This window comes from Glycine max, chromosome 15, assembly GCF_000004515.6.
Source record: "Glycine max cultivar Williams 82 chromosome 15, Glycine_max_v4.0, whole genome shotgun sequence".
Lineage (NCBI taxonomy): Eukaryota > Viridiplantae > Streptophyta > Magnoliopsida > Fabales > Fabaceae > Glycine > Glycine max.
Window position 1 is genome coordinate 1,030,715 of NC_038251.2, and position 18,636 is coordinate 1,049,350.

Here is an 18,636-nt window from a genome sequence, read left to right on the forward strand (position 1 = left end):
TTTTTAAATAAAACTTTTTTAAATTTATTTTATGAAAAACAGGTGTTACAATATATATTTATGATAATTTGAAAAGTAAAATTAAAATATATAAGTATTTAATTTTTTTCAAACTTTTTATAATTTTAAGAAGAATAATTATGTGATTAGAAATTTATTTTGTATAATTTAATTAAAATTGTTTTTATTATTTGTAAAAATGAAAATCATTTTTTTAAAAAACTTGTACGTAAAACAATAATTTTCTTATTCAAATACAATTTGTATTTTATTGTATCATTATCTAGTCTATGTTAAATACAAGGTATGAAATCGCAATATAATATATAAAGATGTGTACCAAACATTAGATGAAATTAATATTTATTTTATTCTTATCTTATATCTCTTATCTCTTGCTCTCATAACATATCTCATTGGATCATATACTGAACAACAAATTGTTTCTAATTGTGTACTAAAAAAAGACTAATAAGTAGTATTTGGTCGATAAAAAAATATTAGGAATATTTTCTGCCGTTGGATCAACTTACCCTCGCATCATCAAATTATGAAGAAGGCGTTTCTTCAAATCTAACGGTAGAGAAAGCGCGTGGATCAACACGACAGCACACATCTGACATCAACGTTTCCACTTCCTTTCTTTTCTAACAGAGACGTGTTAAGTGATACAGACGTTTTTTTTTTTTTTTTTTCTTTTCAATTATAGATTACAGATAATAGTATTCATTTTCATTTCATTAAACATTTGTTCTCTTTTTGTTTGTTTAGTAAAAATCGAAAAATCTGAAGCAAAAGAAACGGCAGACACAGTGAGCTTAGAATCATTCAGGTAAAGACTTTCTTCCTCACACTCACATTCCCTAATGTCTTTTATTATTTTCACAACTTAAAGTTGTTTTCAGTTTTCAGGTTTCGTTTCGATTTTATTTTGGTTTCGGATGTCAAATGTTTTGCTGTTTCTGTTGTGCGGATCAGAGTGTTTGTTGCCTTTAAGAGACACAGATTAATTAATTTCTTAATGAAACTGATGCGGTGGGATTGGGTGTTGTGTTTAACTCGAAATTAGGATTTACTAGGTTTCTTGTTCTGGGAATACTCTTTTGTTCTGAATGCACTGTTACCTAACTTAGTAACTATTTTGTGAACATGGATTTAGTTCCTAATGCCATGTTTTTTATTTTATGCTGAATTCAAACCCTTAGTGGACTACTTTTGGAATTGGTATTACATATTGTTGTTATTGGTACTAGATCTTCATGTAAATGATGTGCTAAATAATCTATTGTTATAAAACGCACTATTGTGTTCTCACTTGCAAGATATAGATTACTTTGGTTAAAACAGCTTATAGGAATAGGGAGAAGCAAGATTTTAATATATAAAGTTATCTATCTGTGGTTTCCTGATTAGGATAAAGGTTAATCTCCTTTTTCAAGGCCCCGTGCAAAGGTCTTGCTACATTTGGTTCGGAATATTATGGTGGAATTATATACGTGATCAAGACTCAAATCTGGAAAAAGTGCAGACTGCAAAGCTTGTTGCTACTAATCTATGCCTTGTTGCGTTCTACTTTTCTGATTTAGATGGATGTTACTTCCCTGGGTTCAAATAGCAATACCCAAACCGACCAACACCCTTTGTTGATGGAGCAGCCAGAAACCCATAACGGTCATCAGCATGTAATTGACATTACAAGGAATGGTGAAGCTCTAACTACGTCATCTCGTAATGATCAATACTCTGAAATGCATTTACCACAGAATGAAGATCAAGCAGCTGGGGATGCACAAAATTCCAGTCATCAAACATCATCATCTTCTGCACCCAGATTAAACTCTAGAAATTCAGCTTCATTGAGAAGAGGTGAGGGATATGGTCATCATGGAAGGAGTCCATTGAATTCTGGACTGTGGATTTCTGTTGAGCTTGTTGTCACTGTGAGTCAGATCATAGCATCTATCGTCGTTTTGTCATTGTCCAGGAATGAAAATCCCCAGGCCCCATTATTTGCATGGATTGTGGGCTATGCATCTGGTTGTGTTGCCACACTTCCCATTCTCTACTGGCGTTTTCGAAACCGTAATCAAAGCAATGAACAAGATACCTCTCAAGCATCTCAAGGATCTTCTGGAAGCAATCCTCCAGATCGTTCTTATAATTCCATCCATGTTTCTCATGTCTCAGATGAGGAGAATGGTCATGCTACACGATCAGCCTCAAGAAACACTATAATGCCTGGAGCCTTTACTTCTAGGTATTTTTTTACCCTTTTCTTTCTTTCTTCTTTTTGTTTTATTTTTTATTTTTTTGGGGGGGGGGGGGGGGGTGGGGGTGGAAGGGGGTGGGAAAAAATAATCCCGGGATTTAGTAGTTGCCTTTTATTATCACGAGTATCACACCTTTTTAATCCCCATTGATTAGATAATGATATAGTATGCTGAATGCTGCCTAAAACAGACGTGTAATGGAACTAATTTTCCATCTTAGCATGATAAATGAAACATCTGTATTATGGATGACTTTTTTTCTTTGCATTTTCTAAAACTCTTACATGCTAGTCTTTGAATTTTTCTAAATTAATAATTTTGATTGTTACACTTTTTTAGTACGCTCTACTAGTTTGTTGTTATAGGCAAATAACCTTATTCCTGTGATGTACTTTTGCCCAATATTTGTTGGGGAAAACGTCGGCACACAACAGAATTACCCACACACCCTAGGGTTCTTAGATCGAACACACTTTTGGGTTTTTATTCTTGCCTCTATATATAGCTAAACTGTAATACAAAAATCAAAATGCTATCAGCATCATGATCTTAGACCCAAACTATAACATCCTAAATATACATGATAAGAACAATACCTAAAAAATATAACTACCAAATTGCTAAAAAACACTTTCCACCCATTGCATTCATTTGAAATTTGAATTGCTCTCCCAACAATATTCATCCTGGGTGGAAATGGGATTGTGGTTAAATGCAGAAGTGAATTTTAGCTAATTGAAAGTGTCCAAGAAAGGGCCAGAGAAGGACCTGTGCATAATAGGTTTTCCACTCCCACATCATAGACACTGACCAGGCTTCATACCTGACCATGGTCTAACATGTCCTGAATTATATATAATCCTCTTCATCTTGTTCTATTTTTGAATTAAAATAAGATTCATATATTTTATATAACATACTTCTGGAAGCAATTGTTATAATGTTGATAAAAGTTTGGATATTTATTGTAAGGTACAGGATGTGAAGGCAGATTTTTCAGTAGTGACATTTCTTTTTGTTGATGATAATGATAGTATGATTGCAGTGGTTAAGTTGTAGCATCTTGTTTCCTCTGAGGTTACTGATGTCAAATTCCAACTAATACAATACATTGCCTAACTTTATCCACATCAAAGAAATGCACTAAGCAGAGAAATTGCTTGTTAAATTACAGACTTAATGAAACATCTTGTAAGCTTCATCTAGAGCTTGGTGACTGCGGAAGATGGAGGAACCTTAAAATATGTTGAAGTTGTAACACTATTTCCTCATCATGCTATTGAATGACAAATCAACTTAATACAAAACCTTGATGCCGAATCTAATTTTATCCATGTTTAATGAATCACTAGCACACTAAGCAGAGAAATTTCTTGCTAAATTGCAGGCTTAATGGATTAGTAGACCATTTCAAGATGGCCCTGGATTGCTTCTTTGCAGTTTGGTTTGTAGTAGGAAATGTTTGGATCTTTGGAGGTCACACTTCTCCTTCTGATGCTCCACAATTGTATAGGTACTTGTATCTCATTGTTTTTGCTCAACCTGTATTTTACTTTCTCGAGTCTTCAAATAATCTGGGCTTCATTTCATGCAGGTTATGTATTGTTTTTCTTACCTTTAGCTGTATCGGATATGCAATGCCATTTATACTTTGTGCAACTATTTGTTGCTGCCTACCTTGTATAATTTCTGTTTTGGGCATTCGAGAGGATTTTTCTCAGAATAGAGGAGCAACAGTAGAATCAATTAATGCGTTACCGATATTCAAGTTCAAATTGAAGAACAATGAAAATGGTGATGACCAGGATGTCAATGCAGCTATAGATGAAGGTGGAATTTTGGCTGCAGGGACAGAAAAGGAGCGAATGATTTCAGGAGAAGACGCTGTAAGTCTAATGGTTGACTATATTGTTTTAAAGTTATGAATTGTAGGTTTTGTTATGATTTGTGATCCTGTAATGTGGAGAATGCCACATCTTTTAATGGAACTTTGATAAATTTCTGAATTTTGTTGCAGGTTTGTTGCATTTGCTTAGCAAAATATGCAGATGATGACGAGCTTAGAGAGTTACCTTGCTCTCACTTTTTCCACGTAATGTGTGTTGACAAATGGTTAAAGATAAATGCAACCTGCCCTCTTTGTAAAAACGAAGTTGGTACGAGTAATGGAGGGTCCCCTTCAGCCTGGAACTCCAGTACGTAGCTGAAGGCACGTATCCCCCATCAAGTTGCAGCTTTTCAAGTGTACATCATCAAACTTTTGGATTCTGCTTTCAAGGTGAGATCCAAGGATAGATGCAAATCAAGTAATTCCTTTAAACATGTGATGTTACGTGCTAGTGAAAGGTTGAGAATGTGTTTCTACCCGCTCTGGTCACCTCTCTTTTTGCGCTTTTTTCACCGGTTTTACATACTCACCAAGTATTGTTTGTAGAAAATAGGATGTTTCAAATCTTTCTTCGTTTATCAGTTCTGTATATATAACAATTTCTAGTGAAAATGTTAATTTTTTTTTTTTAATTTAAAACTGTAAAATGAGCTGAATGTTTTTGTTAAATGTTACTATTTTTTATATCGCGATGATGATGTCAACCCAACCACCTGCTTCCACTAGCTTGGCATCGGTTCATATTTGTTTGAATTTGAAGCATTTATTAATTTTATTTTTTTCATTCGATGTCCTAATACCACCTACTTCAACTAAACTTGTCTTATCTGTTTGAAGTATAAACATTATCAATTTATTATTTTAATCATTGGCCCGTTATAATGTCAGAATAAATACGTGCTTTCACTGCTTTGTATTAACCTGATCAATTTACTATCAAACTTATTTACCACATACATATGCAATCATCAATTTAAACGAGCTGCAGAAATAAAAGGAAGGCCTAAATATGTTTATTATAACTTCATTTTTTTTAAATTTTAGTTCTTAATTTATCATTTTTTTTATTTTGGTTTTTGTACGTTGATGTTTTTTTAATGTCTTTTAAGATTCTACTTTTTTATTAATATTCTCTTTAAGTTTACGCTTATAAAAATCATAATTAAAGAAAAAATTGCAAGCTCACAAGAATTAAAATTAGAAAAATAAACTTTACATGAATTAAAAATAAAAAAGTATCAATTTATTAAGATTAAAAATATATTTAAACCTAAAAATAAAAAAGTATCAATTTATCAAGATTAAAAATATATTTAAATCTAAAAATAAAAAGTATCAATTTATCAAAGATTAAAAATATATTTAAACCTAAAAAAAAATAAAATTGGCAAATATGCACCCAACTTAAGTCGGTGCAAAATATGACCATTTTTCTCTGACCAAAGACTATCTTAAAAAGAGGTCATATAACTTACATTATGATTTATTTTTGGCCAACAAATAATTGCTATGCAAAACAGCTGAATTTTAAAAAAAAATCTAAGACTAAAGGTATGAATAAAGACGAAATTTGATATTCAACTTTATAATCCAACTTCAAAAGGCTTTCAAATTAAACTAATATCTGAACCAAGTACAAATCCACTTGTCTGTAAATTCCATTTTTAATCATAACTCTTACAAGTCTTCTCAACCATCGGCAGATATTTCACATGGAATCTAAGGCAAAATTCTCACATTAAATAATTAATACATGATAAATAAGCCAACAAATAGGAAAAGTACTACATGCTCTCGGTGTGTATATGTGCTGGCCGAATGCAGGACCAGAAACTTAAAATTTCTTTAGCTCTCCCTGCTACCTAAATAGTAAAACTTGGACTAAATTGCAAATCCTTGGAGCCTTCTCTCTAAACATCTCGGGAAAAAAAAGGGTGAGAATAAAAAATTCAACCCTAAAACATAATTGCGGTAAAATTATACACATTTGCAAATGGAACGAACACATGTAAGTTTGGAGAGGGAGAACTCGTGAAAAGAAAATACATCCGTGACTTGTGTTCAGAATTTGATAACACCGGCACCAAAACTTAGTATGAACCTTGTCGGGAACTGCAGCCTAGTTTAGGTGGGGATTCAAATGCAGCTTGGATTACCAGGCATCCAAAGTCCAAACTAGGTATTACTTGCAAACCATTTTTTTAGCCCCTGTTCAACTTTGTCAGATAGTGAGATCTTTGAATGCCTCTAGTTTGCCATTTGATGTGCCGGATTCCGCATTGTGATCACCCACCGAATGGTTTGAACTCCCATTTTCAGAGCTCTTGCGTATCTGATTAAAGGCAGAGTTGGGAGAGGCAGAGCTGCGACTGCCCTCAAAGTACGTGGAGTATGGGAAAAGCTCAGCACAACGCACTTTCCATCCTGCAAGCAAATTTACCATTTCCAAATTTAAGAGTATCAAATATTGTATCTACTTTGGGGATTCTCCTCTGGCTATTCTAAATGGAAATAGCAGTTATTAGAGTATTATATAAAGACACAGTTTTCAAGTTCCTGTGATGCATCATTACAATGTCAATGTGGGTGTCAACAATAACAAACAGACAGACAAATAGCAAGCAGATATACAAATTCAAATTTCAGAAGAAAATAGTGAAAATTACAAATTAAATTCCCTTATGCAGTCATTAAAGAAAACATAAATTTCCGTTACAATGTAACATTTTTATTTCTTTATCATTTTTTTCCTTAAAAAAATCTGGATCTCCTCAGAGCAATCAGTAAATTGTTTATATAAGAAAGCAAATATACATTACTCTAGGAAATCACAAGCACCATCATACACAATTTCTCCCAAAAGCTCATCATATGCACTAGTCTGTATTTAAAGCCATTTAACATAAAAAAAATTAAGCAAAACAAAATCCCAACGATACTTACTTAATGCAGCATCCTGATCAACAAGAACTGTTCCAAGAAGTTTATGAACTGCAACACAATCTATAAGTTTCCATTCCCTGATTGGTCCAAGCACTCCATTTCTATTAAACAAAATATTGCATGACTAAATATTACCATTAGTCAAATGAGAAAACCAAAACTGAGTTTAGAATAAAAACAGAGACTTGAGTCTATGAATAACACTGCCCAAAACATAAACATTTGCATATGGCAAACCCCAAGAATGATCAAATAAGTTTCTCTTTCACTCTCTCTAATACATACAGTCTACCTAAGTGTCTGATCTACGCAAGATTCTCCTGTCTCATTTCTTTCATTCATGGGGGATCAAGTGACAAGCTCAATACTAGCTAGGTGAGGCAATAAATTTCAGTTAGCTTTTTTAGCCAGACAGTCAAAATGTGAATAGAATGCTGAGACATGTCAAGCCATGCTAAAGTATGAAATATGAAAATTTCCAAATCCAAAACAGGTGTGCATCACATGCATGAGAGTGGTGTACCAGTTTGAAGACATGACACAATGTTGTGTTAATGCTTAATAGCATGAAACTTGAGGTGGTGTAAGAACATTACGTTGGCACAATATTATTTGGTGACCCTTCGATCAACTTGACGGCTTCAGACCTTCTGTTGGGATCCAAAATATATAACGTTTCTCCAAAAGCAGCTCTATGCGTCAAAGAATCTGTAAACAGAATAAGAAATCTTCATAATCAAGCTTGAAATATATGGATCATCAACAAATGCTCATGTTAATGCTGAGTATAACACCTTCATGTTTTTCAAGGAAAGAGTTATTTGTCTCAAACAGAGATTTACCATGCAGCTGACTGCATAAAAAGAATAACCAAACAAAGTTAACATTAAATCATAAATTAATAATAAAAAAAAAGAATATGCCAGCGCCCCAGAAGACAATAAAAGGGGTGTAAAATGTAAATAAGAGCACAAGAGAACCTAATAGTTTGGCGCTCAGCTTCTAAGACACTCCAAATGAGTTTCTCACTGTCAGTCACAGGAGCAATCATAGATCCTACTTTATTGAAGAATTTAATCTGCAACATGTGAACTTAAAAATGAATGACTGCCGAAAGAATCATTTTCCTTAATGGAGGAGGAAGAAACCAAAAAAGGAGAGGACAGATATCCTAAAAAACGGGATAATAAAAATAAGACAAAAGGGAGGGGGAACCACAAGCACCTTGCACCAAACTCAAAGGAATGATTTTTGAAGATTATCCAATTTGCATGTACTAAAAGCTAAACATAAACAAATTAAAAAAAAAAAAGAATTTCACAAGTATCCTCAGATATTATTATGTAGTGTTTTGATATTGATAATCATTAAAATCCTCAACTTTGTAATCCCAGTGACATAAAATTGATTTGTTTTTCAGAAAAGAGCATACCAAGCAACGATGAGAATCAGGGTGTTCAGCATCCAACCTCAGTAATTGCTTCACAGCCTACAAGTCAAAAGATTGAGAACAAAACACATTTTAACTGGCATAATATTCTAAAAAGAGAAAGTGTAACAACTAATAAGTTTTATAATGTTATGATATGAAAAGTAACATATAAATATTCAATTAATAAGCATAAAATCACAGCATAGATCCCCCAAAAATATGTCAAGCAAGACAGCCCAGACTGTTAATTCAAATAAATTACTAGCCTTACAAATTAATTAGCTAGGAAGCTGTATCCCCCAGCTCAAAAAAAAAAACCTTGACTTCTCATTTTACATATTTTTACCTGGAATGCAAGCAAAATCCTCTGTTTTCTCATATATAATTCAAAAGAGAGAAAGTGTGTCTCCAATGAATCAGGTGAGTTCTTCTGCAGCAGCTTCAAGTATTTTGTGGCTTCCAACAAAGGATCTTCGACCTAAGCAGGAGAAAATTGCACAACAGCACAATAAACAGTACAATATCAGCCTTAACAATTACAATAACTCAATAAGCATAATTTATCACAATAATTTCCGGGAAATGTATCATTGAATTTTCACAGAAACATTTCACTGTTGATTAGACATTGATAAACCAAATAATGAATTAGGTTGATTTTATTAATACATGCAGAGTAATGAATAAAAGCTGTCATTGGATTCAACAAGGCATTTTAACCATGAACCTATTGTGCACACATACATGGACCCCTCATGCAAAACCACCAGAATACTCACACACACAGCCTAAGAAACTACCAGAGTCACAAGAATCACATTGAAATATTGTTCAAGGATCCATATTTAGAATAATGAGATTTTTTAAGAGATATAATAAAGCCTTTCATAAGCCTTCACAAAACATATTTTAGGGAATGCTGGAACATGATGTGGTATCAGTTCTTGCCACCCCATTCTTCAAATTATTAAAAAAAAAATCTACACAAGTTAGAGTAGGCATGGGCAATATCCATACTTAAAATCCAAAGAGCACTAGCATGAGGACAGAGGTGTCATGTTAAAGATAATATTTACTGTCATGATGAGCCTCCACGGCTCCACATAGCATCTTAATCTTTTGGAAGAGTTGGTTCTTAACAGGTTATACTCACCTATACTTTTTGCATACTAAAAGAAAACAAAAGTATTGAAATTTAACCTGCAACAATTTTTCACCACATGGATCCGGATCAACAGGTTTTGCATGCCGTTTTCCAGACTTTGATATCCCACCAGCACTTGATTCTTCATTTTTTTCTTCTGCCTCCTAAAAAGGGGGGAAAACAATAGCATGAATACTTTTCCAACAAGAATTTCCCCACAGAAGAAAAAACAAGGATTATTACTTTCTTAGCTCTTGCTTCTGCCTTCCTCTGTTTTTGCCTCATTTTCTTTTTTTGAGAAGGAAGCAACTTAGACAGATCATTATCTTCCTCTGTTGTCAACTTTGGAGGAGAATCATGCAATTCGATATAACATCTGCAGCTCCAAATATTACAAGCAAGAGATCATAAATGCAAAATCAGAAGGAAATTTCATTTGCATATATGAATTTAGGCTGAAATGTTAAAGCAGTCCCAAATTGATGCTGTCTTAATTCACAATTCTAAGCACACACCAAAACATGATGCATAAAAGAGAAACTCTTGACCTCTCAAGGAAGGGAAGGCAGGGAAACAATTTACAAATAAATCACTGTTCAGTTTCCCAATGCATGTGCAGTATGCAGTTCCACAAAGCACTGCATAACACTTACTAGCACAACAACTGATGCAGTAAACCAATTAAAAACTGCATATATTCACCTGATTGCTCCAGCAGCTGCTTTATGAAAGTATGCATGTGAATGCAATTGGTCTTGAAATTTAAGCATTTCAACATATGTATGCAATGTCATTTTCCTTAAGCAGTATGAATGAAAATCAAATTGATCTTCTGTAATATCTGCATAATGCTTCTCCACGGACAGAAATTTCTTGAGAGCCATTCCAAGATTACCTTGGCGAAAATAGCTTTCAGCACCGGCAAGCTCATACCTTCAAAATATAAATGTTACAATGTGTTACAAAATGAAACCATAATATTGCTTGCAAGTACATGATATTACACATGATTAGATACAAACCACATGCACTGCATATCATGCAGGTTGTTGTGTTGATCACCATCTTTTGTGAACAACACAGCAGTTTTTTCTGCCAAAGCCACCTGGATATCAAGGGAACAGACCAAAAGAAAATCAGAACAGGCAAAAGAGAAAACTACACATATTACAGCACTCGAGTGTGAATGAAATTCAAATATATAGATAGAAAAAACCTGATCAGCCTGCAGCATGCGCTTAACACATTCACTATTAACATAACGATCGGCAAGATCCATACACCTAGCCTCATCTGCAAATGCAGCAGCAGCAACCAAATCACCAGCATGCTTCAGTATCCGACTCTGTTATACGAAAACATGCAAAAATCATTCAACAAGCTTTTCCACATGCTATTGACTGTTAATGCAAGTTGCAAGTCACCACTAATCCCAACTTTATTAACTCATTTTCACTAATAGTTGATATTAAAAACATTACTTGTCATTTAATCATTTAACTTGCCTCAGTTTTTCTCTATAACAGCGAAAAGTTTCCAGAGATAATAAAGCAGTTTTTTGTAAAAAAAATTCTGCAAAACTTTCCTCTCCATAATTCTAAATCTTTGAAGGTACATGTTACCATTTGAATAGCTAGAACATATTATGTTTTGGTGCCTTTATTGGATAGCATTTGATATTATTAGATTAAGATATCATCATTTTTTTTTATAGAAAAAGAGAATTGAACATGTTTTACAATTTCACGTTCAACAATACTTGGAAATTGATTTATTTGGCAAGATATAGAATATCTCATCTTGTTTTGTCTCATTTATATTCTTCACTGAAGAAATAAATACATAACTGGCATTTGAACTTTTTTTTATATATTTCAAGAGCAAAATATAGCAGACGAATCAAAAGCATTTACAGAATAACAGATTGCTTGAAATGACATTCTAAACACCATGAAGGCAAATAAATACTGTTTAACAAAACAATTGCAGAGAAATACACCAAAAATTGTACATTGAAGACAGTCATGTGATTGGATCCACCAAATGTAATAGTCAACAGTAACTGGTGATTTACATGTCTTAGTATGGCTATGTAATTTATTTATGCTAATAGCAGTTATTATAGTTAATTAGGCAAATCACAGAGTTAAGTGTTATTTAATTGGTGGTTATATTCTGTTAACTAGAGTACAAATTTATAGACACATAACCACAAATGCACATATGTGCACACAAATTTATATAATGCAAGGACTACGTAGAAAAGAAAAAAATCTGAAACAAGCAGGGAACTACTTAGAAATATAAGCAAAACCTTGACTGAATACAGATCAATGACGGTAGGTGTGTGATCAATAGCCTCATTGATTTTAGAAAGAGCAATTTCATATTGGCCCCGTCTGTCATAATGCTGCACAAACAAAAATTCACTGAGTAGAAAAAAATATGGAGGAACCCACAAAAAAATGTATCAAAACATCATCTAAAAAATGCACAAACCTGAGCCAACAAGAACAAAGTCCACATAAGAGTTGAAGGTGGCTCTTTTTCCATCCTGGATACACGATGAAGATTGGTTAGTTGTACAATAAAAGTTCCAAAGCATCAAAACTTTAATGTAAACTTACAATAAGACTCTTTTCCATTCAATTGTAATTGGAAATTGTCTTTATAACTTATTTCAGGTCTTTGTAATTGGATATTGACTTATCAAATACAACATTTATGAAAAGGACATTCTTCATAACATATAAAGCCACTGAATTGCTTATTAATTTTCTCCCCCTCACTCCTAACACAATAAACATTAACATAAGCACCAAATTTGATATCAGAAAAAAAAAAGTTTCAAGCTTACACTTGTACTATATGAGCATCCTAATCACAAGTTTATAACATGTATGTTAACAAGCATATTTTAATTCCTACCCTCCAGGGTATTGACTAGTGGTCTTAATTGAACTCTCTATCTCAAGAATGATTTGTTCCAAAATGTCTGCCTGGAGAGTGAGGAAAATCAGAGCGTCACAAATAGCATACAATAACACAACCAAAAAAACCCAAACTATTTAATTTTAATAATGCTGACCTTCCCGGGTTGATTGTATAACGAAGAAAGATCAGAGAAAAGAGATGGAATTCCCTATAGGCAACACAAAAAGAAATCCCAATTTAATTTTGATAGTAAAGTAGGCAGAATTATCACACAAAAAAAAGGTCTGTTTATACCTTAGTGAGGAGGGGCCTAATATAATTATTTGCTGCTTCTTGAAATTTGTCACCTTGTAAAAAATCGAGTGGTATTCTCTGAAAAAAAAATTAGTAAATAACAGTGTGGGACAAGCTTCATTTTAAAAAATGGGCTCAAATAGTATTACTCATGCTGATAAGATAAAAATATTAACATTGTGCCGCCACAAATCCAACTGAAATGTATTATAAATCATTCGAAGACACACAAATTCCACATCGTCTAGAGATATGGCCAAAATAGTGTATATAAGCGGGCAGCAACCCTCACCTTACAAGCCGATTATGTAGGGTTGAGTTAGGCCTGTAAACTAGCCTACCATTTCACAGTTAACCATTCAACAGGAAATCACCATACTGGGGGAGGGGGTTCTCCTTTTGCACAAATAATGTTACAATAATAATTAAATGCCAGATTGTGAGGCTGAAAGAAAGCTATAAAGTAAATGTGGTATACAACTACAAGAATTGGCAGCCCTTACCTTAACAGCAGAAGACCACTTATATTGCTGCCCAAGTGTTCTGTACAAGGCATCTAACTGATCTATTTCATCAAGAGAATAATGGCCATTTTCTGAATATAATCCAACACATTTTTGGAGGCCTTCATAATATCTGAGCATTAACATGAAGCACAGATAATTGTTTAGCTTCAACTAGTCAGTAAGATTGTATACAAGATAATACAAACTGAATATCAAGAAAAGGGAGTTATTAGACAACCATTATGCGCCATTAAAATGAACTAAAGAATCTATGACCCAAAACATTTTGGAGACATTGATGAAATATAAACAATAAAATGAAACATTATGTGGTCTATCTGTCAAGGGGGTCTAGCTCAGTTGGTTGAGCAAGGTGCATGACTTATTGTAAACCCCTGACACTGTCTTCGATTCCCACAGATCAAAAAAAATTATGGGGTGTATCCATTTCTTGTTTTAGAAAAGGTTTTAAGCTTTTAAAAATAAGGATTAAGGCATCTAAATATCCTTTTCTGCTGTAGCTAAAGCAAAAAAGGAAACATAGTGGCAAAAACCTAAAATGTACATCTAAACAGACATTGCAATTGAGGCATTCAAACCTAAAATGTATGTAGCCAGAAAGTTCACCTATAATTGTCAGGATTCATGGAAAGTAATTTCCGGTACAATTTCTCCCCTTCTTCTAAGTGGGCAAGCTTAACTAGAAGTGAAACCTCCTGTTCTTTATAAGCAAGCTTATCAACCTAAAGACATAATCAGAAACAGGTAAGATATCATACTTCTCATTCATAACGAGTTAAATTATCAAATTACCTCAATCAATAAAACACACATACAATTTTTAACTCTTTCTTTTGCAACTCCTCCAGAGCTTTCTGAAAAAATCCACATTCTTCTAACAAGGAGATCTGGATGAATACATTTGATGCAGAAAATCACCATGTCAGGGAAATATTAATAGTGGCATATGAACAATATAAAAGAATTCATGTTCCTAAACATGCACATCTAGTGACAGCAGAAATAATCACATTCAACAAAACACAATTTACCTCGAACAAGATATCCAAAACATGTAAGTGATGTAACTATAGATGTTGAGAAATTTCTCTATTTGATTCATAATGGCTATAATGCATAAAGGCTATCATTGGCATATACAAAAACTCACAAATGGTGAAAGCCCATTTAAAAGGGTTTGGATCCTCTCCATTTCTTCCATTACTAAGCTTTTGAGAAAATAAATGTTACTTCTCATAAAGTGTGCATCATCCCCATTTGATTTATTTTTCTAAAAGCTTATAAAAATGGAAGAAATGGGGAGGATCCATTTCCCATTTAAAATCCTATCATCTTATAGAAAAAGATAATTGAGGTAAAAGTTACATCAAACAAAAATTATGTGAAGAGGCATTATGCTATATGCATTAAATAAGAAATAGCTGCAGCAACAGCCAGAGGAAAGACCTTATACAAAAGCATTTCCCCATGCTCACACCGTTCATTTTCTGGAGGATAATCATCTTCCAATGTCCCTTCATACGCTTCCAGAATTTCAATAGCCTTTGATGCACTGTTTCATATTAAAATGGTCAGTACAACAAACTATCAAAATAAAATTATGCCATTTGGATAACTACCAATACTGAAGCCTGGTTCCTAGCATGATCCAAAGCTTAACAGCGGAATTTTGATTTCAGAGCAATTCAAACAACATCGGATCCAAAATCTCCACCCACAACATTACCAAGTCTCATCACATCCTTAGACCCTACAAGAATAACACACCCACTCAACAACCCCCCCTGCCTCCCCCAAAAAATGGGGAAAATATACCTTGTTTATGAAGCATTGCATGTTAATTATATTTTTCCAGAATTTTCATAATTATTTTTAGGACATTTAGGAATATTTTCTGTATCAAGAACATAGAGATCACCAAATTCATGACCTTAACCAATAATTTTCTTTGTTCTAAGAAGCTGATAGAGTATGTAGTTAGTCAGTAGTCTTGGCTACATTCTGTGTAACTATGTACAAACAAGCTGAGTAAGCTCTCACGTTAATTATGCCAGCTGTCAGTTAGTTATGACAGTTGAATCCTGTTATGATTTAGTTAGAAGATAGTATCTCAAACCTATCATGCATAAATAAGAGTCTTTTGACTCTCCTCTCTGTAATCAGACTTCACATTCACTTTCAATAAACACTAGTTATTTTTTTCTCAAATGTCATATTTCTATAGATCCTGAAATAAAATGTGATCAGGACAACAAAGCAATTAAAGGCATGGGTAAGTTTACTAACATAGATTAAATATAGCAACCAATTACATTATCTCAAAAGCATCAACAAATTAAATGATAGGAACATTGACAAACTAAGGGCATGTTCAGCTAGGGAAAACATTTCCTATTTTTATTTCCTGTTTTTAGAAATAATTACAAAAATGCTGCCTTGTTTTTACTCTGTTTTCTAGTTTTCAATGATTCATACTTGAAATAGTGAAAACAACATTTAAGAAGATAATCCTTAGGTCATATATTATATATTATTTAGTAAAAAGGCAGCTCAAGCAGCTATCATTAGGATAAAGCATTTAATTTTATATAAACAAAAATCATACTTAGAGTTCAAATGATGTGCAACAGCAAAGCCAATCCAGTTCATGCGATGATTTGACTTGAGCGTCAGAAGTTGTTGTCGTGTCTCAACAAAGCCAGTTAAGTCTCGCATTTGAGCCTGACAGTGAGAAGTAAAAGCACATTCACATGGATCAAAACATTAAATACATTATAGAAGAATTCACTCACTGTAATTGTGAAATATGAAAGTGATACAGTAAAATATCTCTGCAAAATATTTGTATCTGTTGGAACTTGGAATTACAAATAACTTAATTACAATCCACTTTCCAATTAGCTTTAGTTCATTGAGCAGCTTAGATTCAATAGGAAATTGACATAGTTTAATTGCCCTTCTTCTGAATTGTATTCTGTATTAATATTAATCTGTGTATATAAACCATTTAACTAAGTGTGAATTGTGCAATAAAGAAAATTCACTTAAAATCAGTTTTTTCTTATTTTTATCTTCAACTGCATCCTCCGGACTCTCCAGTGATGTGACCTTTGGTTATGCCATGGAAAAAGGCTGGAGAGAGATTTTTCTTTCACCTTTATAGTTAGTCCTACCTAAGTTTAATGAAAAAAATAATTCTAGAAAAATTTATATTGAATTTGATTTGAGTAGGTGACAGAAGGGCAGTAATTTCTAGCTTAAGTACCTAACTACCTATGAGCTTCACCAATAGTCATAAATGAACTTAGAAAGGAAATTATGGTATCATGAAAGTACCATTGTTGGCAATCATGGTAAATTAAAGGACAAAGTTCACGATAAACTTTCCTCCACACCAACAAACAATAATAATAACATGAAGCTATGTGTTTATGATCATCATAGATAATGCCAGCATAGGAAAACTAACGTCAAAGTAAAAGACATTGCAGAGAGAGAGATTGAGAGACTTTATAAGTTTACATATGCTAATACAAAGCAAGTAGAAGCAAAAGGACTTAATATGCTACCTGTAAAAGTGATAAGTCCCGCAAGATTTCAATATTGTCAGGATCTATTTTCAATGCATTTCGATAACACTTTATTGCTTCCCTGTATTCTCTATCTGACCGATACAGGAGACCATAAACATGCCAGCAAACATGACTTTTAAGGTCATTCTGCACCAGAAAAAGAAAATTAAGCTGACAAATATTGGCTGGAAGATTGATAAATGGTGCAAAATCAAAGGCAACCAACCTTCAAACCTTGGCGAACCAGTTCATATGCCTCAGACTTACGATCCATGCAATTTAATGTCAAACCCTTCATTGACAAAGTTTCTATCAACCAGAAGGGGGAACAGACACATAAGTAAGAAAAAAACACAATGAAACTAAATAATTAAAAGATGGAAAGAGAAAACAACTTCTGTAAGAAAATGAAAAAAAAAATCATTTTTTGTGTTACTCATTTAAAAGGAAATAAAATATCCCCTGACAAGAAAGGAAAGGCATGGACAAACAAGTACTAAAAAGTTATACCTCCATGGTCAGGGAATTTTTTCAAAATGGCATCGGCTGCTTTGAGGCCCTTTTTGTATTGTTTGGTTTCATAGGATTTCTGCAGCATTGCAAACAAGTAAAATTAAGCCCCACGTATAAGTAGACCCCAACCACACCCCTTCAGTTGCTTATAAATTTGCCAATAGCCAAGATGATTAAAATTTAATTATATAAAGCAGTATGCACACATTTGCTTCCACATATTGAGAAAACCGAACTCCAAAACACTGCTACTGGAAGGAATTCCACGGGTATAATCTGAAAGTTAGATCATATAACATAGCTATTTATCTACAGAAACTTCCTTCAAGTCTTTCACAATGCCCAGCATATTCAAAGCAAAGAATTCACTATACCCTTCTTCAAAAATCATAATCTCCATTTATTCCATTATTGATTACGTCAGGTTGTCTGTGCGTCACATTGATAAAAAAAAAATCCCATCCATAGTCCAGGTGACAGCAATTCACAATTCATTACTGCTTCCCATAGTCGCAAGGAGAAAGAGAAAAACAAAAGGAACAGAGAGAGAATGCAATAAACTCAACGCGCGAGTTCGGGAACTTCCAATCCCGCTCTAACTTACAGAAGAGCTGAAATACAACACAGCGGTGAACCTCACAAATCACAGTAACGGAATGCTCCGATTTTTAAAAATTTTTTGTATTTAATTTCTATAAAGTCTTTATCGGATTGTCAGCGAAGAAAGAAGGGAATAAGAAGATAATCTAGGGTTTTGAGATGGAGAAGAAACAATAGCGGAAGCAGGAGAAAGTGATAGAAGTTGGATCGAGCATAAAATAAGAGAGAGAGAGAGAGAGAGAGGAAGCTTACAACAATAAGCTTGAAGAGGTTGGCCTCTTTGGGAGGAAGAGAAGCACCCATTGTTGCGGTGGCAGAGACTGATAGTGAGAGTGTGTGCTTTTTGGCGGAAGCGAAGCGAAGAAGAGAAAGAGGGCTCAGTTGTGGATGGCGTGCGTGCAGTGCAAGTGCAACCCTATTGTCAGCAAGAAGCAAGGAACCGAACCACTACGTGCTTTGCTCCTTTTTTTCTTTGCTTCTAAGAATAATATTTACTGCGCAAGAACATTGTGCGTGTCT

At 33.7% G+C, this 18,636-nt stretch overlaps 2 protein-coding genes across 5 annotated transcripts; one reads left to right on the plus strand and one right to left on the minus strand.

Moving 5' to 3' along the window:
• Window positions 1-682: 682 nt before the first annotated feature.
• Window positions 683-4,848, plus strand: LOC100819729 (E3 ubiquitin-protein ligase At1g63170). 3 transcript variants are annotated; one of them, XM_003546230.5, is made up of 5 exons: window positions 683-832; window positions 1,414-2,257; window positions 3,658-3,783; window positions 3,865-4,156; window positions 4,288-4,848. In XM_003546230.5, the coding sequence occupies exons 2-5, from the start codon at window positions 1,587-1,589 to the stop codon at window positions 4,471-4,473; spliced, it is 1,275 nt and encodes a 424-aa protein (XP_003546278.1). In that variant the 5' UTR covers window positions 683-832; window positions 1,414-1,586; the 3' UTR covers window positions 4,474-4,848. The 3 variants fall into 3 exon arrangements, with proteins under 3 accessions (XP_003546278.1, XP_040865728.1, XP_040865727.1); XM_041009794.1 differs by having other exon boundaries at window positions 739-832; window positions 1,421-2,257; XM_041009793.1 differs by having other exon boundaries at window positions 740-2,257.
• Window positions 4,849-5,803: 955 nt separating this feature from the next.
• On the minus strand, window positions 5,804-18,636 carry LOC100776968 (N-terminal acetyltransferase A complex auxiliary subunit NAA15). 2 transcript variants are annotated; one of them, XM_003546235.5, is made up of 26 exons: window positions 18,370-18,633; window positions 17,515-17,593; window positions 17,231-17,313; window positions 17,002-17,151; window positions 16,038-16,153; window positions 14,879-14,984; window positions 14,248-14,319; window positions 14,039-14,154; window positions 13,409-13,541; window positions 12,906-12,983; window positions 12,766-12,819; window positions 12,606-12,676; window positions 12,177-12,231; window positions 11,992-12,087; window positions 10,894-11,022; window positions 10,700-10,782; window positions 10,380-10,610; window positions 9,921-10,053; window positions 9,734-9,841; window positions 8,880-9,011; window positions 8,534-8,590; window positions 8,082-8,179; window positions 7,896-7,954; window positions 7,698-7,809; window positions 7,102-7,202; window positions 5,804-6,582 (listed from the first exon to the last, which is right to left on the minus strand). In XM_003546235.5, the coding sequence occupies exons 1-26, from the start codon at window positions 18,418-18,420 to the stop codon at window positions 6,380-6,382; spliced, it is 2,706 nt and encodes a 901-aa protein (XP_003546283.1). In that variant the 5' UTR covers window positions 18,421-18,633; the 3' UTR covers window positions 5,804-6,379. The 2 variants fall into 2 exon arrangements, with proteins under 2 accessions (XP_003546283.1, XP_040865709.1); XM_041009775.1 differs by lacking the exon at window positions 5,804-6,582 and having other exon boundaries at window positions 7,119-7,225; window positions 18,370-18,636.